This window comes from Macaca mulatta, chromosome 6 (genome assembly GCF_049350105.2).
Source record: "Macaca mulatta isolate MMU2019108-1 chromosome 6, T2T-MMU8v2.0, whole genome shotgun sequence".
Lineage (NCBI taxonomy): Eukaryota > Metazoa > Chordata > Mammalia > Primates > Cercopithecidae > Macaca > Macaca mulatta.
This window is the reverse complement of record NC_133411.1, coordinates 177342808-177368730: the sequence shown is the minus strand read 5'-3', so window position 1 is coordinate 177368730 and position 25923 is coordinate 177342808. Positions and strand designations below refer to the sequence as shown.

Sequence of the window (25923 nt, the reverse complement as noted above, 5' to 3'; positions counted from 1 at the left end):
AAAATGCTAAAGAAAACCTTCCTTAATGTTTCAACTTTGCAATTACTGTTCCTTTCAGTTACTCCCTACCTGTGCCTGCCTTGAATTTTTGTTTTTGTGTTGGTCTGTTCTGACTAGTGGCTCTACAATGAGGGATGCATATCTGAATACCAAGAGAGCTTTAAAAAAAAACACAGATGACTAATACCCACTTTAGACCTAATAAGTCAGCAACTCCCACAGCAGGCCTTTCATGTGTATTTTCACAAGCTCCACAGGAAACTGTTCTGCTCTAGATGATAGCCTCCTTCAGAGAGGAGGTCATGTTCTGTGTATCTGTGTGTACACATTGTGCAGCATCCAACCAACACCATGCACAGCACATACTCAATAAACAGATATACAAGGAATAGCAGGAAGATGTTGAAATAAAATTTTTTTATCACTCAAAAAATTAAAACAGAAAATGTCATTTAAAAATAGCACAATCTGTAAGCATTAAAAAAACTAATAAACCTTTTTTTAAGTCCCATCCCCCTCTGTGAGCATTTTTTTTTTTTTTTTTTTTTTTGAGGCAGAGTCTCACTCTGTCTCTCAGGCTGGAGTGCAGTGGCACAATCTCAGCTCACTGCAAGCTCCGCCTCCCGGGTTCACACCATTCTCCTGCCTCAGCCTCCCAAGTAGCTGGGACTACAGGCGCCCGCCACCATGCCCAGCTAATTTTCTGTATTTTTAGTGAGACCAGGTTTCACCATGTTAGCCAGGATGGTCTCGATCTCCTGACCTTGTGGTCTGCCTGCCTTGGCCCACCAAAGTGCTGGGATTACGGGCGTGAGCCACCACGCCAGGCCCTCTATGAGCATTTTGAGATAAATATTTAAAATATGGGAAGTTGCCACTGGTGAACTATCATTTAAATTACCCTTAAAAGAAAAATGGGCTGGACGTGGTGGTTCATGTCTGTAATCCCAGCACTTTGGGAGATCAAGATAGGAGGTTACTTGAGCCCAGTGAGACCAGACTGGGCAACATAGTGAGACCCTGTCTCTACAAAAAATGGAAAAAATTTGCCAAGTGTAGTGGTGCGCACCTATAGTCTCAGCTACTCGGAAGGCTGAGGCAGGAGGATCATGTAAACCTGGAAAGTTGAGGCTGCAGTGAGCTGTGATCATGCCACTGCACTCCAGCCTAGGTGACAAAGTGAGACCCTATCTCAAAACCAAACAAAACAAACAAATTTGTTTCTTTTGAGATGGAGTCTCACCCTGTCACCCAGGCTGGAGCGCAATGGTGTAATCTTGGCTTACTGCAACCTCCGCCTCCCAGGTTCAAAGCATTCTCCTACCTCAGCCTCCAGAGTAGCTGGGACTACAGGCGCTTGCCACCATGCCTAGCTAATTTTTGTATTTTTAGTAGAGACGGGGTTTCACTATGTTGGCCAGGCTGGTCTCAACTCCTGACCTCATGATCCACCCACCTCGGCCTCCCAAAGTGCTGGGACTACAGGTGTGAGCCACTGCGCCTGGCCCAAAATTTAAAAAAAAAAAAAAAAAGGGGATAGGATGCTGTAATTACATGATGCTGAGTGCAGAAAAACTTTAAAAATTATCAAGAATCCTGTAGCCACTATATGACAAATGAATTCAATGCCATATGAGCACTAGTGAGTAATTTTAAGCAAGTGTCGGAATATCATCTACATGTCCAAAAAACCAACCGTTAAGAAACTAAGATACTGTTAAGTAATGTTCAACTTACTGGTTTGTTTTAAAAAACTTTATGTCCATAAACACTATAATAAGGACTTAGTGTCTTCTTTGTTGTTCTTTTTGTTTTTGAGACAGAGTCTCACTCTGTCACCCAGGCTGGAGCCCAATGATGTGATCTCGCCTCACTGTAACTTCCATGTCTGACGCTCAAGTAATCCTCAGCTGGGATTACAGGTGCATGCCACTATGCCCAGCTAAGTTTCCTTTCTTTTTTTTTTTTTTTTGGCAGATATGGGGTTTCACCATGTTGCCCAGGTTGGTCTTCAACTCCTAGGTTCACGCAATCCTCCAGCATTGGCCTCCTAAAGTGCTGGAATTACAGGCATGAGAGCCACTGTGCCCGGCCCTTAGTGTCTTTTGATTTCAAAAAAGTGCAGATCCGCGGAGAAGTAACACAATTAGAAAATGTTGTTTCCAACAAGGTCTTTGAGCTCCACATAATCTGTATCTAAGATAATACCTTAACACATCTAATCTTTTACATGTTCAATTAGGGCTTTTGTACATTGGCTGGACAAACATCTTGAGCTACTTCACGTGGTTTTTAGAAGCATTAGCACCTTTGTAGGATGGAAATATTTAGGCTTTGTCACCAAATCGAAGATGCCACAGATTTTTGGTAAGTGATCCTAAGACACCAGTGAATACCAGAGGTTAAAATATGAAAAATGCTGTGCCTTTGAATTGAGGACTACTGCATCGAAACACGGTTGTATTTACCTTTTTATTTTACAAATATTGAGAATATTAAAAAATTAGAAAATAGAAAAGCTGAAAGTATGAATATTTATAGTTCTCAATAAACAATATTTTTGGAGAGAACATAAAAACAAAACCAGTGAATCTTAAAACTTAATTGGAATCTCTTTTTTTTTTTTTTTTTTTTTTGAGACGGAGTCTCGCTCTGCCGCCCAGGTTGGAGTACAGTGGCCAGATCTCAGCTCACTGCAAGCTCCGCCTCCCGGGTTTACGCCATTCTCCTGCCTCAGTCTCCCGAGTAGCTGGGACTACAGGCGCCCGCCACCTCGCCCGGCTAGTTTTTTGTATTTTTAGTAGAGACGAGGTTTCACCGTGTTAACCAGGATGGTCTCGATCTCCTGACCTCGTGATTCGCCCGTCTCGGCCTCCCAAAGTGCTGGGATTACAGGCTTGAGCCACCGCGCCCGGCCAGGAATCTCAATAACTTATACCTTTTGCCTATGTTCAACTTTGAAGGAAAAAACAAAAACATTTATAAAATGCATAAGCTATATTGTTAGTGTCTGAAATCTGAGCAGGTACAGTAATAGATTTTATAATTTAGATTTGTGGGAGAGGAAACCCCTTATATATAATCTATTAGGTCTACAGTCTGGTTTTCACTAAACTTTGTACATACTATCTACCTAAAAGGCTACATTCTCCGGCAGTGATGATATAGACACAAGATCACTCAGCTGGATTTACACCATTATAGCTTATGTGGACTAAAGAAAACTGTGGACTTTCTTATTTCTAATATGGTATCAGATGAAAAGTAGCCTCTTCCAAGTAAATGTGGGGACCAAGTACATCATTACCATCTTCGGATTTTCCAGACTTACTTGTCTTCCCCTAGCACCACACCAAATCCAGCATGGAAGACTCGAGTTACTTTAGGGTCATACCAACCAATCATTTGAGCAGCAGCAAATATTGTCTGGAAGTGCACAGACTACAAATCAACAGAAACGGAAAGTTACTTGCTAGTCTTCTTTAAGAAAAAAAAAAAAAGACTTAAGGCGCTTTTGCTTAGGAATAGATCTGTAAAATTCAAATTGCTCATAAATCTTGTGAGACAAGTGTTATTATAAAACCTCTTCTTTTATTCCCTATATATGAGAAACACTAAGAGCAACACTGTTATGTTTTCTACTATGTTCAAACGTTTTTAAAAGCAACTAAATGAAGAACAGGGTCACATGCAGAAACTTCTATTACATTTTAGGTCTCACAACAACCTTACTGATAGGAACAATTGCTGGAGGTTCAGAGGAGTAACAACCTTCTCCAGTTTGTGGTGGCAAGCTGGAAAACTAGGAAGTGTCCAGTGTGGCTGGGTCCAAACCCTTTCTTACTTTTTTTTTTTTTTTTTTTGAGACAGAGTCTTGCTCTGTCGCCCAGGCAGGAGTGCAGTGGCTGGATCTCAGCTCACTGCAAGCTCCGCCTCCTGGGTTTACGCCATTCTCCTGCCTCAGCCTCCCCAGTAGCTGGGACTACAGGCGTCCGCCACCTCGCCCAGTTAGTTTTTTCTTTTTGTATTTTTAAGTAGAGACGGGGTTTCACCGTGTTAGCTAGGATGGTCTCGATCTCCTGACCTCGTGATCCGCCCATCTCGGCCTCCCAAAGTGCTGGGATTACAGGCTTGAGCCACTGCGCAAGGCCCAAACCCTTTCTTTCTTCTATGCTATATTGATGTCCTGAATCTTAGTCTTTGGGGAAAATTTATAGTCATCCAGTGTCAAATGTCACCAACCTCACCATACTGTCTTACCTCCAATCAGACAATGTAAAATACATACAAATCTACAAAATCTACAAACTCACTTGTCCACTGTCCACCACATAGATGATCATATCTGCTTTTTCCTCAGATAGTCTTTGTTTAATAGCAGCCAGGTCAGATGTATCATAGGTATAACCTCCATCTGATTTTACTATGGTTAATGGTATGGAACACCCTGGGACAAACACAATCTTTCTGCCATCATCCACCTGCACAAATCCTAGGGGGCAAAAAAAAACTTCATTAATAAAGTTAAAAGAACCCTGAAGGAAAATGAAGGCTTACTCATTCTACTATATAAATATTTAGTTATTCTAAGAATATTTTAAACCGTATTTATTAGAGAGCTAAAGAAATCACGTATTTTTTCCTCACCATGATCTGTTACAAGCCTTGGAAAAGGTTCACCATCAAGGTTGCCTGGACACTCAGGGCACAGGTCAGACGTTCTGGCAGTTTTCCAGACTTACACTAAACTTGGCTCCCAAATGCTTTTTTTTTTTTTTTTTTTTTTTTTTGACAAACAGTCTTGCTACATTGCCCAGGTCAGTCTCAAACTCCTGGGCTCAAGTGATTCTCCTGCTTGTGCCTCCCCAGGTACTGGGATTACAGGTGTGAGCCACCATGCCTGGCCTCCCAAACTCTTTAGTTGGAGCCCATCAGCTAGGTAGGCCCAGAACACGAAAACTTCTGTGCTTTGCTTTCAAGCTGGAGCCATAACCTTCCTCTTGGAGAAAGATGCAATTCTTATACTGATCTCTAACAATGTGCTGAATAGTAGTTGACACTGTTTCAAGGTCCACAAAACAAACATGGCAGGACTTGGCATTTGGAATGAGAAGTAGGAAGAAAAATTAAATCCATGTTCATACACTCACGATGAAAAAGACAAAATTATTGGATGCAAGAAGGTACAGGAAGAACATGGTAACAGTAGCAGCTATATAAGAGTGCTACTATGTGCCAATATTACGCTAAGTCCTTAAATTTAACCTTCAAAATAACCCTATGTAGTAAATAACTCTCTGCTTTCTTACAGTTTAGAAAATTGAGGCTTGGTAATGTAAAGGCAGTATAAAATAGTAGTTAAAAACACAAGCTTTGAAGCCAGACTGGCTAAGTTTGAATCTCAGACATATAACTTATTAGCTATGTCACCCTGGGAAGCTACTAACTTCTCTGTACCTATTTTCTCATAAAATAAATATTTTAAAAATTGCATTTATTTATTTTGAGACAGGGTCTTGCTCTGCCATCCAGGCTGGAGTGCAGTGGTGTGAACATGTTCACTGTGGCCTAGACCTCCTGGGCTCAAGCCATCCTCCTGCCTCAGCCTCTCGTGAAGCTGTGACCATAGGAATGCACAATCACACCTGGCTAATTTTTTTTTTTTTGAGATGGAATCTCACTCTGTCGCCAGGCTGGAGTGCAGTGGCACAATCTCGGCTCACTGCACTCTCCACCTCCCTGGTTCAAGCGATTCCCCCGCCTCAGCCTCCTGAGTAGCTGGGACTATAGGTGCGCGTCACACCAGCTAATTTTTTGTATTTTAGTAGAGATGCGGTTTCACCATGTTGGTCAGGATGGTCTTGATCTCCTGTCCTTGTGATTCTCTCGCCTTGGCCTCCTAAAGTGCTGGGATTACAGCTGTGAGCCACCACACCCAGCCTCACCTGGCTAATTTTTTAATTTGTAGAGAGAGGGTCTCACACCTTGTTGCCCAGGCTGGCCTTAAACTCCTGGGCTCAAGTGATTCTCCTACTTCGGCCTCCCAAAGTGCTGAGATTACAGTCACGAGCTACTGTGTTTGACCTCTCTCTCATGGTTTTTTTTTTTTTTTTTCCAGAGACAGAGCCCCATTCTGTTGCCCAGGCTGTAGTGCAGTGGTGTAAGCATAGCTCACTGTAACCTCAAATGCCTGGGCTCAAGCATAGCTAGAACTACAGGCATGCATCACCACGCCCAACTATTTCTTTCGTTAATTTTTTGGTAGAAAAAGGGTCCTGCTATGTTGCCCAGGCTGGTCTCAAACTCCTGGCCTCAAGAGGTCCTCCTGCCTCAGCCTCTCCAAGTGCTGTGCTTACAGGCATGAGCCGCTGCACCTAGCCAAAATTTTATCATCTTAAAAAGTATGGTCCCTAGGCCCTAGACTGTTATTAAAATACTACTTCCATTCAAGGAAACAGGCTTCCATAGAGATATGGTTGATTTCAGGTCTGAGGCAGGAAATGTACAAAATGGGCCTGGAATATTGTACACCAGAAAGCAATTAAGTAACTACCAAAAGGGTTGAAAAAAAACAAAACCACAACAAAAAATATGAAGTTACTTAGCCAAAATGGGACAATTTGAGCATTACAAAAATTATAAAGACAACTGATTGAAAAATATAAAACACATTAAAAGCCCAACCAATAAGGTTAAAATCAAACAACTCACTTTGAGATGCTAAGAAACAAACCTATTATTCTGCAATTGATGAAGAAGAAGAAGAAAAAAAGAAGCACTTCTACTACCCTACCTGTCTTATTATACCTGAGGATAACCAAAATAATTTGTAACAAAGTTCAGCATAAGAGAATCCCAAGTAACAAATAGAGAAAGAATGACAGAACACTACCATTTCCTAACCTCCAATGAAGTGATGGATCAAAGTCATGGTTATAAATAGCTAATAAAACCAATAAAGAAGTCTGATGGGGAAATTTCTGGACAGATCCAGCTGACAATACTTGAACTCACTAATCAATCTTAATATGACAAAAAGACAACCAGACACCACCTCATTGCCTGCGTTCTTGCAACTAAAAGAAAACAACAAAAAAAGGAATAAAACATAAATCAGAATCTAATGAAGCCTCTTTAGAGAAACACAAGGAATTATGCTAAACAGTTCCATATGGGAAATTCTTTAGGACAAATGGCCCAGTTTCTTCAACAATAAAATAAATTTAAAAAGAGGGAGAAACCTCAGAGTTACAGAACTTAAGATACATATCAAACAAATGTTATATGCAGACTTTGAAAAAATGATTTAAAAAAAAAAAAACATGAATCCAACACTTTGGGAGGCTGAGGCGGGTGGATCACTGAGGTCAGGAGTTCAAGACCAGCCCAGCCAACATGGTGTAACCTCGTCTCCATTAAAAACACAAAAATTCACTGGGTGTGGTGGTGCACGCATGTAATTCCAGCTACATAGAAGGCTGAGGCAGAAGAACTGCTTGAACCCAGGAGACGGAGGTTGCAGTCAGCTGAGATCACTCCACTGCACTCTAGCCTGGGCGACAGAGTAAGACTCTGTTTCAAGAAAAAAAAAAAAAATTCATGAATCAACCTGGGAAATTTGAACTCTATTTAATGGTATTAAGAAATTATTATTGGCTGGGTATGGTAGTTCATGCCTATAATCCCAGCACTTGGGAGGCCGCCGTGGATCACTTGAGGCTAAGAGTTCCATACCAGCCTAGGCAACATAGCAAGACTGTTAAAAAAAAAAAAATTATATATATATATATATATATTTCTTGTCAATAACGACATTGTGGTTTTAGGGCAGAAAGAAGGGACTGTTCTTTCAGAGACATATACCAAAGTCATTATAGATGGAATGATATGATGGAAGCAGTGTAAGAATGTGTAGATACAATAAGGTTGGTCAGTACCCATAATTGTTGAAATTGGACGATGAGTATGTGAAGCTGGCATTACTATAAATTCTATCCACTTTTGTCTATGTTTGAAAATTTCCATAAGAAAAAGTTAAAAGAAGAGTGCCTACCTCTATCTTCAAATTCCTGTACAATATCATTCATCCTATCTTGATAGAAGGATTCCCCTCTCTCTATTAAAGAGACGTCCAATGCATCATAGATTTTATTAAACTCTAAGGAAAAAAAATAAAATGCCACCAAATAAAATGCATAAGAATTTTTTAAAAACAAGAAACATGCATCCTATATTGAAATAAATTTATTAATAAATATATTAAAGGGAAATTAATTACATAAATGTATGATATAGAACATTATATACATGCTGTCGTTTTGAAAAAAGGGAAAGAATATGGTAAGATACACATCAAAATATTAACAATCGTGGGACTATAATTTTATTTTTCTCCTGTCTACATTTACTTTCTTTTTATTACTTTTTGAGATAGAGTCTCGCTCTGTCACCCAGGCTGGAGTACAGTGGCGCGATCTCAGCTCACTGCAACCTCTGCCTCCCGGGTTCAAGTGATTCTTCTGCCTCAGTCCCCTGAGTAGCTGAGACTACAGGCATGTGCCACCACACCCAGCTAATTTTTGTATTTTTGGTAGAGACGGGGTTTCACCATGCTGACCAGGCTGGTCTTGAACTCCTGACCTCAGGTGATCCACCTGCCTCGGCCTCCCAGAGTGCTAGGATTATAGGTGTGAGCCACTGCGCCCGGCCTACATTTACTTTTTTATATAAGGAACATGTCCTTCTTGTATAACTTTTTAAAAATTAATTCTTAAAAAAATGTAAATAAGAAGGAAAAAAAAATTCTTCCTATCTAGTGATCAAATATTTACTGAATTTTCTTGTGGTTTCTCCTGATTTAAACCACTTACCTGTCTATGTAGCAATACATCAGTGACATAGTATTAATTATCGTAATTATAAAACATTTTATTACCTAGTGCTGCAAGCCAGTCATCATTAGTCGTCTTTTTCAAAGATTTACTGATTGTTCTTTACCCATTTACTCTTCAAAGAAACCTTTAAAACTATTATGTCAAGTTAGAAAACTTGAAATTGACTTAAAACCATAAATAAATGTGGAGACTGAGGGAGCTGGGCACAGCACTCTATCCGAACATTCCATTACATCTCAGTGTGTACTTCTCATCATTTTGGTCCTATACATTTCTGAATAAATTCATTCCTAAGTGCTCCTGTTTTATAGGTTTTGTTGCTACTATGAATAAGATTTCTTTTTATTTTCCACTTTATTTTCTAATTAATTTTTGTTGACTTCTAAGAAAGTTAAAATTTGAACCTGCCTGTCCTATGGCAGGTTCAAAATTTATTAGTTGTTTCAGAAATACATTTAAGAAAAAATCCATTTGCCTGTCCTCATAAGGTTAAAATATCATTCAGAGTCAAATCAAAATGAAGACTCAAGGAAATGATATGCATAGTATTTGCTGGATGAAGGAACAAAGCCCAGAAACTCACCTTGGCGGGAGACATCACAGATAAGCTTCCAAGCTTTTGTAATATCTGGGTTTTTACCCTGGAGCAGAACTACACACTGATATGCTCGCTTCTTAAATTCCTCCTCAGTATCAAACCTCTTCTTAGATTCCTGTGTGTATATATATTTTAAAAAGAAAGGTTTGTAAAAAGATCTAATCCTGTATTTCTAGAAAAAGAACTTACACATTTCTACACAAACACAGTGAGAAAGTACAAACTCAGAACACCAGAACAAGTGCTCTCCCTCAATAGTTGACAATACTGTTACAAATGAACATGCCAAAGAACTCTGAAATCATTTCTCTTGAAAAGTACAAAAATCTCACCACAGTTTTCTTTACACTTTTCCAATTCACAAAAGTCTACTTCAGCTAATACTTTTGTGTTCAAGAAGAGTTAGTACAGAATAGCTAACAGGTAGGACTGAATCTTCTGTGTTCCAATCTCCATTTTGGATGTGGTCCTGAATGAATTTTCTTTTTTTCTTTTTTTTTTTGAGACAGAGTCTCACTCTGTCTCCCAGGCTGGAGTGGACTGGAGTGGCATGATTTCAGCTCACTGCAACCTCCGTGTCCCGGGTTCAAGCGATTTTCACGCGTCAGCCCCCAAATAGCTGGGATTATAGGCACACGCCATCACACTCGGCTAATTTGTGTATTGTCAGTAGAGACAGGATTTCACCATGTTGGCCAGGCTGGTCTTGAATTCCTGACCTCAAGTGATCTGCCCACGTGGGCCTCCCAAAGTGCTGGGATTACAGGTGTGAGCCACCATGCCTGGCTAACTTACTATTTTTTTAACTAAAAAGAAAGTTGCTTTCATTGTTTTATTTCTATTTTGAAAGCAATACTTACTTAAAAATAATTACTCTCACCTCAAATTAACCGGTGTTAACATTTAGTGAACAAATCTAGATATTTCTTTGCAAATACACATATATGTTTTATCAAAAATTGGAAATGGCTTTTCTTTACTGTAGTTTGTAAATTTCAGCAATTTATTTATACAAACAATTTCTTGCATTAATAGATCTGCTTCATTATATTCAAAGTGCAGAACTCCAAAAGATGTTTATAACATTACTTTTCCAGTCTCATGCCAGTAAATATTTAGCTTATTTTCCACAGAAAAAATTTACCGAAAGTAAAATGAAGCAAACAAAAACAAAATCCCCACAAATATTTGCTTTTTAATATAGGAATCCTATTCTTAAAAGGTTCTCCGTCATAAAGAAAATGCCTAAGAATTTAAACTAACAGAAAACATGCATTTCACATTAAAATAAATTTATTAATCAAAATATTTGAGAGGAAATTATGATCTTTATGATCCTTCTACCATAAGGAATTTTTTTTTTTTTTTTTTTTTTTAAAGACAGGGTCTCACTCTGCCACTGAGGATGGAATGCAGTAGTAAGTTCACAGCTCAATGCAGCCTTAACCTTGCCAGGCTTGGGTGATCCTCCCACCTCTGCCTCCGGAGTAGCTGGAACTATAGGAGTGTGCCTGGCTAATTTTTTTGTATTTTATGTAGAGACAGGGTCTCTCCACATTGTCCAGGCTGGTCTTGAACTCCTGGACTCAAGTGATCTGCCTGCCTTGGCCTCCCAAAGTGCTAGGATTACAGGCATAAGCCACTGCACCTGGCCCATAGGGAAATTTTTTAATTTTTAATTTTTAATTTTTGAAGAAATAAATTTTTTTTGAGACAGGGTCTCGCTCTGTTGCCCAGGCTGTATAGTGCAATGGTGTGATCACAGCTCACTGCAGCCTTGAGCTCCCTGGGCTCAAGTGATACTCACTCCCACCTTAGCCTCCCAAGTAGCTGAGATTACAGATGTATGCCAACATGCCTGGCTAACTTTTTTTTTTTTTGTAGAGATGAGGTTTTGCCATGTTGCCCAGACTGGCCTCAAACTCCTAGGCTCAAGCATTTTGCCCAGCTTGGCCTGACAAAATGTTGGGATTACAGGTGTGAGCCTGTAATCACACCTGAACCCAGCCAGGAAATAATTTTTTAAAAGGGAAAAAAATCCATGTGTACAAAGATATTTACTGAATAAAAACATCTCTAAAATAGAAAAAAATTCAATAAAGGATTAATGTAAACATTGGTACACTGATCCAACAAAATATGCAGTCATAAAGTAACACACAAAAGTTTGCAATATTAAACATAATATAAAAACTATGTTAAAATCACAAATGATTAATACATGTTGATATATAGATAAGTCAAGAAGTCAAAGAAAGTTGATCACGTTGGGCATTTTAAAATTATGGATGATGCGAAAATTTGTCTTTAAAATTGTTTTTACATACATTTAATAATATCAAAATACATAAAATTAAACATCAAAAAATTTTAAGTGCTATAATGTATTCTGATTAATGAACCTCTAAATTCAATGTGGTAGAATTCATTTTTTTAAACTTTTACTTTTTAATATAATTTTATTTTTTAAGATACAGTCTTGCTCTGTCACCCAGGTTGGAGCACACTGGCATGATCAGGGCACACTGCAGCCTTGATCTCCTGGGCGCCAGTGATTCTCCCGCCTCAGCCTCCCAAGTAGCTGGAACTACAAGTGTGAACCACCATGCCTGGCTAGTTATTTTTGTATTTTTTGTAGAGATGGGATCTCACTTTGTTGCTCAGGCTGGTCTCAATCTCCTGAGCTCAAGCAATCTGCTTGCCTCAGCCTCTCAAAGTGCTGGGATTATGGACGTGAGCCACCGCACCTGGCCTAGAATTTGATTTTTAACATATGCCAATAAACAAAGCAAAGATGACATATTAACAGGTGGGGGATGGCTGTTTCCACACATACAACCAAATGTAGGGTATCTAGTAGTGGTTCTACATACACAACCAAATGCAATGAATCTGGAGGTAGGGGACGGCTCTTTCTAAGGCACACAACCAAATGCAATGAATGTCAGAACAAAAAAGAATTCAGTTTTTCAAGTAAGTAAACTAAACAAAAAGGCCTGTCAGTGTAAGTGAACGAATTTTATATGTTTATCAATTGATCTGTTCCCATTTTGCCTTCCACCATAAATAAAAGCTCCCTGAGTCCTCCCCAGAAACTGAGCAGATGCTAACGCCATGCTTGTACAGACTGCAGAACTGTGAGGGAATTAAATGTCTTTTCTTTATAAATTTAAAAAAAAATTAAGTTCAAGAGAGTGTCACTTATACAGAAACATGTATTACTCAGGCTGTTAGCAACTTTCACTTAACTCCATAGTAGCTTTAAAAACCATTTTAAGTTTCCTAAGGAAAATGGATAATTATGATTAATGGAAACACACAAATAATATAAAATAAATGGTATCAAACCTTATAAAAGGCCTGAAGATCTCCAATAGGAGGTGAAACTGTTAGATAATCTGGAAATTTATCTTGCAGGTGAGCGATGAGCATGCCAAACTGGGTCCCCCAGTCTCCTACATGATTTAACCTAACACCAATCAGAGAATATAAAATCATTTTTCAAATCATAAAGATGGTTAAGTTAAATTAGAGGAACTATCCATTAGGAACCACTAACATTTACATGCCAGTACATCACCATTTAGTAATATCTGTTTACTTGGTTGTTTCTTCAACTGGTCTGCAAACTCCGTAAGAGACGAAAACTATGTCTGTTACTTTCAGCTCTACATACTCAAGTAATAGAGGCTGCACATGGTGGGCATCCAGAATTTGCTGAATGAATGTGTTTTCTGTCAGCGGACTATAATCTGTTTATTTTGTAGCTAACTGAAACAATGACAGCTTGGCCAATGTTGGTTACTCCCACAATTTTATGAAAACTTAACATTTTTTTTTTTTTTTTGAGACTGAGTCTCACTTTGTCGCCCAGGCTGGAGTGCAGTGGCATCATCTCAGCTCACTGCAAGCTCCGCCTCCTGGGTTCACACCATTCTCCTGCCTCAGTCTCCGAGCAGCTGGGACTACAGGCACGCACCACCACACCCGGCTAATTTTTTGTATTTTTAGTAGAGACGGGTTTTCACCGTGTTAGCCAGGATGGTCTCGATCTCCTGACTTCGTGATCCGCCCGCCTCGGCCTCCCAAAGTGCTGGGATTACAGGTGTGAGACACCGCGCCTGGCAAAAACTTAACATTTTAACCATTATCTTAGTATAATTTAGACCAATGGTTCCCAAATATCAATGGATTCTTGAAAATATATGTTGAGGCTGAGTGGTGGCTCACGCCTGTAATCTCAGCACTATGGGAGGCGGAGGCAGGCGGATCACTTGAGGTTAGGAGTTCGAGACTAGCCTGGCTAACATGGTGAAACCCCGTCTCTACTAAAAATACAAAAAATTAGCCGGGCGTGGTGGCGGGCACCTATAGTCCCAGCTACTCAGGAGGATGAGGAAGGAGAATGGTGTGAACCCCGGAGGCAGAGCTTGCAGTGAGCCAAGATTGTGCTACTGCACTCCAGCCTGGGCGACAGAGTGAGACTGCCTCCAAAAAAAAAAAAAAAAAAAAAAAAAGAAAATATACGTTGATCCTACCTACTTCTCTCCCTCTCTGCTTTTATCTAATCCAAACCACCAGATCATCTTTCAAGTGGATCATGATGATAGCCTCTCGATTTACTGTTTTCGTTTTTTTGTTTTGTTTTTTGACACAGAGTCTTGCTCTGTTGCCCAGGCTGGAGTGCAGTAGTGCGATCTCAGCCTCCCAGGTCCAAACAATTCTCCCGCCTCAGCTTCCCAAGTAGCTAGGATTACAGGTGTGTGCCACACGTCCAGCTAATTTTTGTATTTTTAGTAGATATGGGGTTTCATTGTGTTGCCAGGTTGGTCTCAAACTCCTGACTTCGTGATCCATCCCCCCTTGGCCTCCCAAAGTGCTGGGATTACAGACATGAGCCACTATGCCCAGCCTAACACTTACTGTTATAGTCTCCCTTCTTTGCCTAGCTTCCTCACAGTAACTAACCACAGTAATCTTTTATTTGTATTATTTTAAAAATTTTTATTTCTTTAAAAATATAAAAAATAGAGACAGGTTCTCGCTATGTTGCCCAAGCTGGCCTAGAACTCCTGGCCAAGGTAGTGATCCTCCCACGTTGGCCTCCCAAAGTGCTGGGATTACAGGTGTGAGCCACAGTACCCAGACTAATCTTTAATTTGATCACCCTGTTCACAAACTAAAACTCTCTAATAGCTTCCCAGGACACTTAGAATAAAATCTCAATTGCCTATCATAGCTTACAAGGCCCAAAATACCCTGTTCCTTTACTACTTCTCTCCCTACTAGTATATAAACTCCTTGCATACAAGAGGTCCTCAAGAAGCATTTGTAGAATGAATGAATGTGTTTTATCCTTGGTTCCACTAAGAGTCTAAAAAAAAAAAAATAGTAAAAAAGGTTCAGAGGAGAGGCTCAGGAAGTATTTTAAAAGTTTACTGGGTGACTGTAAAGAACTAAGCTGACGAACCACTGACTTGGTTGAACGTTCTTTCTTGAGTGAGACATTTCATGTTCTATAGAATTTTCCAAACAAGAAAATAAGGAAAGAGTACAGTAAGCGAGGCAAGAGCACATACCTGAGCACATCATACCCAGCAAATTCAAAGAGGCGGCTTACACTCTCTCCTATGATAGTTGACCTCAGGTGGCCTACATGCATCTCTTTAGCTATATTAGGGGAGGAAAAGTCAACTATAACCTGGGGTAGACAAGAAGAGAAAGGCTGTTAAGAGGGGCAAAAACATAAAGAGAGAAAGATTTTTTTAAGAGGAGCTTAAACGTTTTGTTCTAATGCATTCATTAATAACACATCTAATAACAAACTCAGACTTAAACACTAATTTGGGCTGTAATTCAACCATGTTTGATTTTATGAAGGATCTGCTTATATATATATATATACACACACACACACATTTTTTTTTTTTTTTTTTTTTTTGAGACAGAATCTCGCTCTGTTGCCAGGCTGGAGTGCAGTGGCGTGATCTCGGCTCACTGCAAGCTCCTCCTCCAGGGTTCACGCCATTCTCCTGCCTCAGCCTCCCAAGTAGCTGGGACTACAGGCGCCCACCACCACACCTGGCTAATTTTTTGTATTTTTGATCTGCCCACCTCGGCCTCCCAAAGTGCTGGGATTACAGGCGTGAGCCACCATGCCCGGCCCTGCTTGTATATTTTTAACTGAAAAAGAATCAAACTCATTTATACAAATTATCCACTCTATTTCACTGTTATCTGTGTATCAATTGGCTACCTCAAATGCCTTGTGGAATTCAGTGGAAAAAAAAAAAATCACACAACATGCTAGACCCAGGAGAAAGGCTACTTCATAAATGTTCATAATCTCAAATGTGAATGATTAAATTTCAATATAAAAAGTGAAATCCATTCCCAGTTTCAGCACTTTCCATGCAGTTCGTTTTTCTTTTTCTTTTTTAGAGATGAAGTCTCGCTATATTGCCCAGGCTGAAGTGCAGTAGCTATTCACAGGTGCAATTGTAGCACACCTCAGCCTTGAATTTCTGGGCTCAAGTAATCCTCCTCCCTCAGTCTCCCTAGTAGCTAAGACTACAGGCACATACCACCATGCTTGGTTCCATGCAGTTCTAAGATACTAATATATTAATAGAAAGCTGCACATATACCTTTTTATTCTCTCCCACAGCAGGTAGTTGAACTCCATTAACTAGGAGACTGGTCAATTGTTCTGATACAAAATCCTTTCTTAAGTGGACATTAATAAAACCTAATGGATAGAAGAGAAAAAAATATCTGATAGTGTCTTATCTTGAATAATCACTCACTCCTAAGGATTTGCTCCAGACGCTGACCTGGCTCTGGCAAAATTCTTCAGGATTCCAATACCAGTTGTGGCCTTGACTTAAGCTGTCTTGTAAGCTTCTGTCTCACCGTCTACTTCAAGCCTTCACGCTTCTCCTAAAAGCTTCCTACTTAACTCAGGGCCCTTTCCCTTTCAGCCTCTCAAGAGAAAACAGAAGGCCCTTGTGCCGAAGACTTATCTGCCATTATCTATCCTCATTTTGCTGATGAAAAACTGAATCACAGAGAGGCAAAGTAACTCATTCAAGGTAAGGCAGCTAAAAGCGGTAGCTGAGTCTAGATTAACAATTTCCTATATCACAATCCACAGTGCTCTCACCACCTTGTTCAGTATATAAATTTTAACCCTGTAATTAAAATGTGTGTTCTTTTTTAACTTCAAAAAGGACTCATCTTCAATACAACTATTAAGAAGGATAACATGTCATACCAGGACCAGCAATTTCAACTTTTTCAATACATTCATTGTCTGGGAGGTGTTTGGTAATGTTTTCAGCAATTTCTCTTGGATTAACTTTCTGTTCCTTGGTTTTGAGCATCTACAACACAATATAAAACGATTCATTACACAACAGATTTCAGCAAGTTACTCGGAAATGCACACCTGACAAGGCACGAGATGCATTTTACATTAAGAACCATCAAAAGGCAGAAGCAGAGAAGTCCAATCACATTATGAATGACAGATTAAAGTATCAATAGTGCCAAGAGGAATAGAAAAGTGCCCAAACTACATGATCTCTATTTCCAAATACGTTACACACATACATACCTGGAACTTTTTTTTTTTTTTTTGAGACGGAGTCTTGCTCTGTCACCCAGGCTGGAGTGCAGTGGCATGATCTTGGTTCACTGCAACCCCTGCCCCTGGGTTCAAGCAATTCTCCTGCCTCAGCCTCCCTAGTAGCTGGGATTACAACACCTCAAACTTTTTAATGATGACCTAACAAAGTCTACAGTTATGAAGCCTGGTTCCAGCATATTTACATTTCTAATTTTCAAGTCATGAAGGTGTGCAATATTCACACTTGAGAAATAAACAACACAATAAGACCTGGACTCTTCAGAGTAACCCTTTCCAATTCAGCAAAGAAAGGAAAACAGAAAGACCCAAGCCAGATGCAGTTAACCACAAACACATCAGACAATGCAGCTATTTAAAACGGGGAACTCCTCTGCTTGAAGGTGAATATATAACCCTGGCTCAAAGATCACAGTTACATCAAATATTTAATTGGGATGCCAACTGGTAAATGGTTTATTTTAATTTTTCACCTCCCAACACTCATCAACAACAGACAGCAATCCTGGACACAGTAGGAGGGAAATACCTAAACGAAAGAGTACCAATGATTGCCCTTAAATATTGAGAAGACATATAAAATTTAACCAAAACTTAAAAATTGTGCCTAAAAAAAAGTTAACACATATACCCCCCCAACATTTCTCAAGTTTTTCAAACTGTGGCAAATGTCCTTTTCACTAAGGACACAACTTGCAATAGTATTACTTCTGTAAATGATAATGATGATAATAATACTTTAAAAAAATCAAATAACCAGGAGTCATGACAATACATCACCTGAGAAATACCCATAGCACTATTACACTGATAGTCTCCAAACTTGGGCTGCTGACTTGGTGTCACTAGCAGAGGAGGATTTTCCAAATCTGGATATGCAGCCTTAATTGCATGACCAAATACCTCTTGTAGGCGGCTATTAATGTTAATCATATTTTTAGTTGGTTTGTTCCTTTCTGCCTGAAGACTCTGTAGGAAAAGAAGGGAAACATGTCAACAATGTACTACACCATCATCATACACGATTTCTCCAAGTATTCTGAGTATAAACCTTCAAATATCTTAAGAACCAAAAGAGAAAACGTACTCATAGTGTGAGGCCCTCACATCTGGGATTTTCTAAGACATGTAGCAGGACAAGTCCATCCCACGGCATCTAAGACATCCATGGGAAATGCCCTGAGGTCTTACTTTTTGCATTTGTTTTAGCAGAACAGAGACTGGGAGGAGGGAGTTAAAAGGGCTGACGGAAACCTTTTCTCAGCTTCTCCAAATCTGAGAAAATAATATAATTTCACAGCAAATATTGGAAGTGAAAACTCAATGGGCAAAAAACAAATAAAAAAATACATGATGTCCATCAAAATGCTGACCTGTTCAAGGCATGAAATAAAAGGGAGCAAAGTAGGTAATATCAATATACCAGAAAAGCCAGTAGTTCTGTTTTACTGTTATTAGACCTACTACCTCCTGTTTTCCCATGGAATATAGTCACTGAAGATGGCATATAATTCTATTACTGCACTTATCATGCCCTCACAAAACTATCTGTCTCTATCACTAGACTGCTGCATGCACAGAAAGTGCTTAATTCATGGCTCTCTTCCCTGGCACCTAGCACTACTTGCCATACAGCAGTTTAGCAAAAAAAAAGAAAAAAAAAAAAAAAGTCAATGAACAAATATGCTTTTAATGAAAGATAAATATATTGCCTATACGCCTTTATGTTCATCAATTTTATGTTCACCAAAATGTTCATCACAATTTTATGCTCATCATAAATTTATATTCATCAAAATGTCAACAGTATAAAATAATGACAATAACAAAAGTTAATATTTGAGTATGTAATGTCAAGATTTGAACCAAATGCTTTATTTATATGCATTATCTTATTCCATCTACATAATAAAATTGAGTTTGTTACTATTAACACTATTTCTATGTGGGCTACAGATAAGTAACTTGCCAAAGACAAGACAGAATAAGTGGAAAAGGCCAGATTCAAACTCAGGTCTATTGGAATGGAGTCCAAGTTTTATGCTCCCCTCATCATCCCTCTCTATCATATGAAGAAATTATATTCTTAAATTCACTAAAAAACCTGATTTCAAGTTTGTAGCTAATCAATAACTGACTCCTCTCTGTGGTAACATACTTAAGGAAGATATGTTTTTACCAATCTAAAGATTTCCAACAGCAAATACCAAACTTACTTGGATATGATCCTTTTTTCTTCTTTGTTGGGGGTAAGAGACAAGATCTCACTGTGCACTCTGCTGAGGCTGATGTGCAGTGGCATGACATCTCACTATAACGTTGAACTCCTGGGTTCAAGAGATCCTCCTGCCTTGGCCTCCCAAAGCATTGGGATTACTGGTGTGAGCCACCACACTTGGCCTAGATTATGATCTTATACCCAAAACCTGCTATAATAAATGTCAAATTTTTGTTTATTTTTATTTTTTTGAGACCGGGTCTCGCTCTGTTGCTCAGGCTGGAGTGCAGCGGCACGATTTTGGCTCAAGTCATGAAGGTGTGCCTCCTGGGTTTAAGTGATTCTCATGCCTCAGCCTTCCAAGCAGCTGGAATTATAGGCCTGCGCCACCATCCCTGGCTAATTTTTGTATTTTTAGTAGAGACAGGGTTTTGCCATGTTGCCCGGGCTGGTCTCGAACTCCTGACTTCAGGTGATCCACCTGCCTCGGCCTCCCAAAGAGCTGGGATTGCAGGTGTGAGCCACTGCGCCTGGCCTCAATTTTTTATTTTTAAAGGATAGGAGTACCACTATGTACATATGTATGTGTGTGTACCTATACACACGAAATCTGTGCTTAAGTTTTGGCACTATGCAAATTACTATCTGATTATAATCAATTCAACAAGTTGTCTCTACCAGTGTCATATGTGATGCTTTCAAGTCAGAGCATGTGGCCAAAGTGAACCAGGGCGAGACAACAGGGTGAATGGCCATCACACACAGTACTTTATTACTCTGTGGTTTTTAGTTCTGCTGTGTACCTTGTGTTCAGTTGCTCATTCAGTAGGGCAAAGTATTTGTCAAAGAACCAATATACCTTCCACAATACACTAAGAGCATTCTCCTATCTATATGAGAGCTAATTTGCATTACAGGAAAAAATGTGTTGTAGAATATGCTGTCCTTCTATCCCAGCTACTTGGGAGGCTGAAGTGGGAGGATTACTTGAGGTGAGGAGTTCCAGAAAATACTGTACTTCCTTTTGTATCTTTTCCCTTATAGTCTCTAGCATATATTAGACATTTAATAATACTTTTGAATTAAAATAAATATAACAGAATTAAACATATATAAGTGCAGAATAAATGACATAACGAGAAAGGTGAGATTCTTTTGAGAAAATTCTATGGAAAAGGAATTTTGTGATTTTAGAAGACTCAAAGACAAGCACAGAAGATTACATATAGGTAGTATGAGACTCCAGCCTAGCAGACCACATATAGGTAATATGGATGCTGGGCGTGGTGGCTCACGCCTGTAATCCCAGCACTTTGGGAAGCTGAGACGGGCAGATCACCTGAGGTCGGAGGTTCGAGACCAGCCTGACGAACATGGAGAAACCCTGTCTCTACTAAAAATACAAAATTAACCAGGTATGGTGGTGCATGCCTGTAGTCTCAGCTACTCAGGAGGCTGAGGCAGGAGAATCACTTGAACCCGGGAGGCAGAGGTTGCGGTGAGCCGAGATCGTGCCATTGCACTCCAGCCTGGGCAACAAGAGCGAGACTCTGTCTCAAAAAAATAAAAAAAATAGGCCGGGCGCGGTGGCTCACGCCTGTAATCCCAGCACTTTGGGAGGCCGAGGCGGGCGGATCACAAGGTCAGGAGATCGAGACCACGGTGAAACCCCGTCTCTACTAAAAATAGAAAAAATTAGCCGGGCGCGGTTGTGGGCGCCTGTAGTCCCAGCTACTCGGGAGGCTGAGGCAGGAGAATGGCGTGAACCCGGGAGGCGGAGCTTGCAGTGAGCCGAGATCGCGCCACTGCACTCCAGCCTGGGCGACAGAGCGAGACTCCGTCTCAAAAAAAAAAAAATAAAATAAAATAAAATAAAAAAATAAAAATAGGTAATATGAGAGACGTCATGGGAGTGGGGCACATAGAGTCTAAGGTGAGTAAATGGAATCAATCAGCTTTGGGAAAAGGATGTAATGCCAGCGCAGTTTGTCTGAGAGTAATATATACACATGGGAGAATTGTTATGGGAATGATGTCAACACTCTGGGATATGTCATCACCAAATATTAAAGGCAGACCAAAAAACTGCAGCAAGTTCTTTTTTTTTTTGAGACGGAGTCTTGCTCTGTTGCCCAGGCTGAAGTGCAGTGGCGTGATCTCAGCTCCGCCTCCTGGGTTCACACCATTCTCCTGCTTCAGCCTCCCAAGTAGCTGGGACTACAGGCACCCGCCACCACGCCTGGCTAATTTTTTGCAATTTTTAGTAGAGACGGGGTTTCGCCATGTTAGCCAGGATGGTCTCGATATCCTGACCTCGTGATCTGCTTGCCTCAGCCTCCCAAAGTGCTGGGATTACAGGAGTGAGCCACTGCACCCGGCCGTAAGTTCATTTTTTTAAAACAAAATTGATAAACACTGTTAAATTATGAAACCATTAAATAAATATAGCACAAGCTTCACAGGGAAAAAAAAAAGTTTTGAAATACCAGGTGGAAACAAACCCAAATGATTATGTAAGATATAAAAATAAAACTGTAAAATAACCAACTTAGGGCAGAGAAAATATGTAGGTGTATTTTCAAATATTTCCTTTATGATAGAGGAAATGATTTAAAAATCAAATATGTTTTTTTAAAAAAGGCATGGGCATAAACTGTTGAAAGAAATGCCTCAACCTTGCTGGGTGCGGTGGGTCATACTTGTAATTCCAACACTTTGGGAGGCCAAGACAGGGAGGGTTGCTTGAGGCCAGGAATTCTGAGGCCAGGCTGGTCAACACAGCAAGACCCCATCTCTATTTAAAAAAAAAAAAATTAGCTGGATGTGGTGGCACACACCTGTAGTCCCAGCCACTCAAGAGGCTGCGGTGGGATGACTGCTTAAGCCTGAAGGTTGAGGCTGCACTGAGCTGTGATCATGCCACCATACTCTGGCCTGAGTGACTGACACCCTGTCTCAAAAAATAATAAATAAATTTTTAAAAAGAAATGCCTCACCCTACCTAAAGTTAGCCAAATAGCAGGATGAAACATTTCAAAGAGTCCTGAAGGACAGGACAACACCAACTTCTCACTATTTGCACCAACTACCTCAGTCCTAAGTTGTCTAATGCAGGGAAAAGAATAGGGTTTCTATGCTCCTTTTTCCAAATTCCATAGGATATACTTCCAGAATCTTTGGTAACAAAGGCTTTAAAAAAGGTATAATAATTCAAACTGGAGGATAAAACTGGAACCCAAAGTACTCACCTTTTGAAGAATATTCAGTCGATACTTCAATTTTAAATTTTCTTCTTGTAACTGCTCCAAATTTGGAGAAGCTCCTAAACAGCCACAGTTTTTCAACCGGTCAATTTCAGCAGTCAGAGATTTAATCTCTTCTTCCTATGGAAAAAAAGCACTTTTTTCAGTCCATAAACTTACTTCCACATTTCCCCTCTCTAGCAAGGCATGGCATAGACCATGGGAATCATTAATGTTCCCTCTGATGAGCTGTGTTTTTTTCTCCTCTGAGACTTTTGCTGATGTTAGCATATTATCCTTAATAAGAAAATACTAGCCAGGCATGGTGGCTCACGCCTGTAATCCCAGCACTTTGGGAGGCCTAGGCAGGCGGATCATTTGAGGTCAAGAGTTCAAGACCAGCGTGGCCAACACAGCGAAACGCTGTCTCTGCTAAAAATACAAAAATTAGCTAGGCATGGTGGCCCATGTCTGTAATCCCAGCTACTTGGGAGGCTGAGGCTGGAGAATTGACTGAATCCTAGAGGTGGAGGTTGCAGTGAGCCAAGATCATGCTACTGCATTCCAGCCTGCTTGACACAGCAAGACTCTTGTCTCCAAAAAAAAAAAAAAAAAAAAAGAAAAAAAGAAAGGAAAAGAAAAAGAAAATATTAAGCACACACACATGTGTGTTGGGAGACCGGAATAGGAGTAAGTACATAACGGGATGTCTCATATCCTTAGTTTTTTTCTTTGGCTCGATAAGACACTCTGACTTAGCAAGAGTACTTAGTTAAGTTTCAGGTTGACCAACATGCTTTTATTCCCAAATCTTCTCACTTGGGACTCTTAAAAAACCAAATGTCTTCTGTCACATTCAAAATAGCTCGAGGGTCTGCCTTTCACCCTTTCTCGGACTAAACAATTTGCCCATTTCTTCCTATTTCCAGTGTGTCCGGTCCTAGACTAGACCAGACAAGGCTTTGTACTTTAACACCTAAAACTAAAGACATGTCAATTCAGAAAGAAAGAAGGCTTCCAACTTAACTGCAAAACTCAGGGGAAGATTCCTCACCTGCAATTTCAGATTACTTACTGGGAGATAGCTACAGCCAAAACCAAATTGCCATAAATGAGCATACAGTATGTTCCAGGAGCTGAGCTTAACACTTTTCAGAAATTATCTTCACGATTATCACAACCCAGTGAGGCAGTCCTTATAACTTCATACCGATAAACACATTGCTCAGAAATGTGAAGACCTTGCCAATTTACTCGACTAACTTGTACTCTGTGACTGCTGATTAAGTATAAAGCTGTAACAGGATACAGTGCTGTGAACTATCTTCCTACCATTCCTCCCCATCTGGGCATAAAAGGTAATGGTATTGTTCCGCTTCCACTTTTATATGGTGTGGCTGCTCCTTCCCGACCAATGTTGAGGGCACAGAGCAAACTCCGTTGGTCTGATAGTAAATCACCCCATGGGCTTACTAGGAATCCTCTCGCTCAGTAACCCGGAAAGAACTGCGGCTGAGCTGCAAACCAAGACCCAGAGCTCTGAACGTATTCCCTCCCGCCTTGTCTATCTCCCCGCATCCCCTGAGAAAGCACGTGTGTATGCAGAAGAGGTGGATTGTGGGGAGGTAATCGTTCTGAACATGCCAGGTTCCAGCCCACCGAAGACGCTGGCTTGGGGGAGGCCTGGGAGAGTGTGGGGACCTTCCATTACGCTGAAAATCACAGTCACACGGGCTTTGGAATGATGGGTGCTTCCTCTCCCAACCCTTCCTGCTCCCACAGGGACCCTGCCGCCCCACTCTGAGACGACCAGGATGGTCCTCGTCTAGCTGTCCCGCCCCCGAAGCCGCTTGGGCAGAAGCCAGAGCCTGTTCCATCTCTTTCAGGCTTTCCCGCCGGTCTCCTGCGTCCAAACCTGCTGCAGCAGCCGCGCGGAGCACCGAGAAACCAATCCGTCCATCCTCCCGTCAGCGTCTCACTCGCCAAGTGGACGGAAGCGGAAACGGTCAGTCTCTCCCGGAAGCGGAAACCCCCTCCGGTCCGCTGTCCCGCCGGACTGGGTGCTGGCGCCTCTGCTGCCTCCTGGCGGGATCCAGGAGACACTGCGGGGAGAACCCGCGAGGGTGTCGTCCGGGAGCAAGGCTGCAGCTCAGGGACATTTCGGCGAGGGGAGAGGAATTGAGCAGAGACGAGCCAGAGCTGCACTGTGCTTGGATAGACTAGGACAGGCGCTGACCTAGAGCTTCTGGCTCTCAAAGGCCTCACTTTGCCCCTCTGTGAAATGGGCACAAAACTAACAAATCCATTCATTTGTTCAACAAGCATTTATTGTGTACTTTAAAATGCCAGACACTATTCTAGGCTCTGGGGGCAGAGAGAAAACAAAACAGACAAGATCTCCCCTCTCATGGCAGATACATTTTAGAATGGAGAGATAAAATAGACCAAAAAAGGCAATAAATCTCAGGTAGTTTTAATGGCTAGGAAGGCAATGTGATACAGTGACTTGGGTCAGAGAAGACATCTCTAAGCAAGTGACATTTAAGTTAAAATCTTATTTATTTTTCCAGTTTTATTGAGGTATAATTGACGAATAAAGATTGTATATCATAACAATGTACAACATAATGTTTTGATATATGTATACATTCTGAAATGATTACCACAATCAATTAACATAACCTTCATCTCATACAGTTATCATTTGCATGTGTGTGTGTGTGCATGTCTGTGTGTGTGGTGTGAACATTTAGGATTTATTCTCATCCTGGGAAACAGCTAAGACCCCCTCTCTACAAAAAAATGGAAAAATAGCCGGGCATGGTGGCATGTGCCTGTAGTCCCTGATATGTGGGAGGCTGAGGTGGGAGGATCACTTGAGCCCAAGAATTTGAGGCTGCAGTGAGCCATGATCATGCCACTGTACTCCTGTCTGGGTGACAGAGTGAGACGTTTTCTCTCTATTAAAAAAAAAAAAAACTGCAAGTCTACAATATACATTACATCTCTAGAATTTATTCATCCTGCCTAACTGAAACTTTGTAACTTTGAGCAACATCTCCCATCTTTCCTACCTCCGCAGCCCTCACAACCACCATTCTATGCTCTGCTTCTAAGAATCTGAATTTTTTAGATTACTCATATACATGAGCTAATGTAGTGTTTGTCTTTCTGTGCCTGGCTTATTGCACCAACATAATGCTCTCCAGGTTCATCTATGTTGTCACCCATAACAGGGTTTTCTTTTGTAAGGCTGAATAATATTTCATTTTATATCTATTGAGTTAAAATTATAAACAGCAAACCTGGGATATATGTTCTAAGTA

General features: G+C 40.5%; 1 protein-coding gene across 2 annotated transcripts in view; it reads right to left on the bottom strand.

The window, feature by feature from the left end:
* Positions 1-24585, bottom strand: part of RARS1 (arginyl-tRNA synthetase 1) — a 34803-nt gene extending 10218 nt beyond the window's left edge. The window contains 11 exon segments of one of the 2 annotated variants that reach the window (NM_001261218.1): positions 3332-3441; positions 4314-4492; positions 8054-8158; positions 9478-9607; positions 12841-12961; positions 15072-15193; positions 16140-16240; positions 16766-16874; positions 17918-18106; positions 22604-22738; positions 24513-24576. In NM_001261218.1, the coding sequence (NP_001248147.1) occupies positions 3332-3441; positions 4314-4492; positions 8054-8158; positions 9478-9607; positions 12841-12961; positions 15072-15193; positions 16140-16240; positions 16766-16874; positions 17918-18106; positions 22604-22738; positions 24513-24557 (1346 nt within the window). In that variant the 5' untranslated portion in view covers positions 24558-24576. 2 annotated transcript variants of the gene reach the window in all.
* Between the last annotated feature and the right edge of the window lie 1338 nt (positions 24586-25923).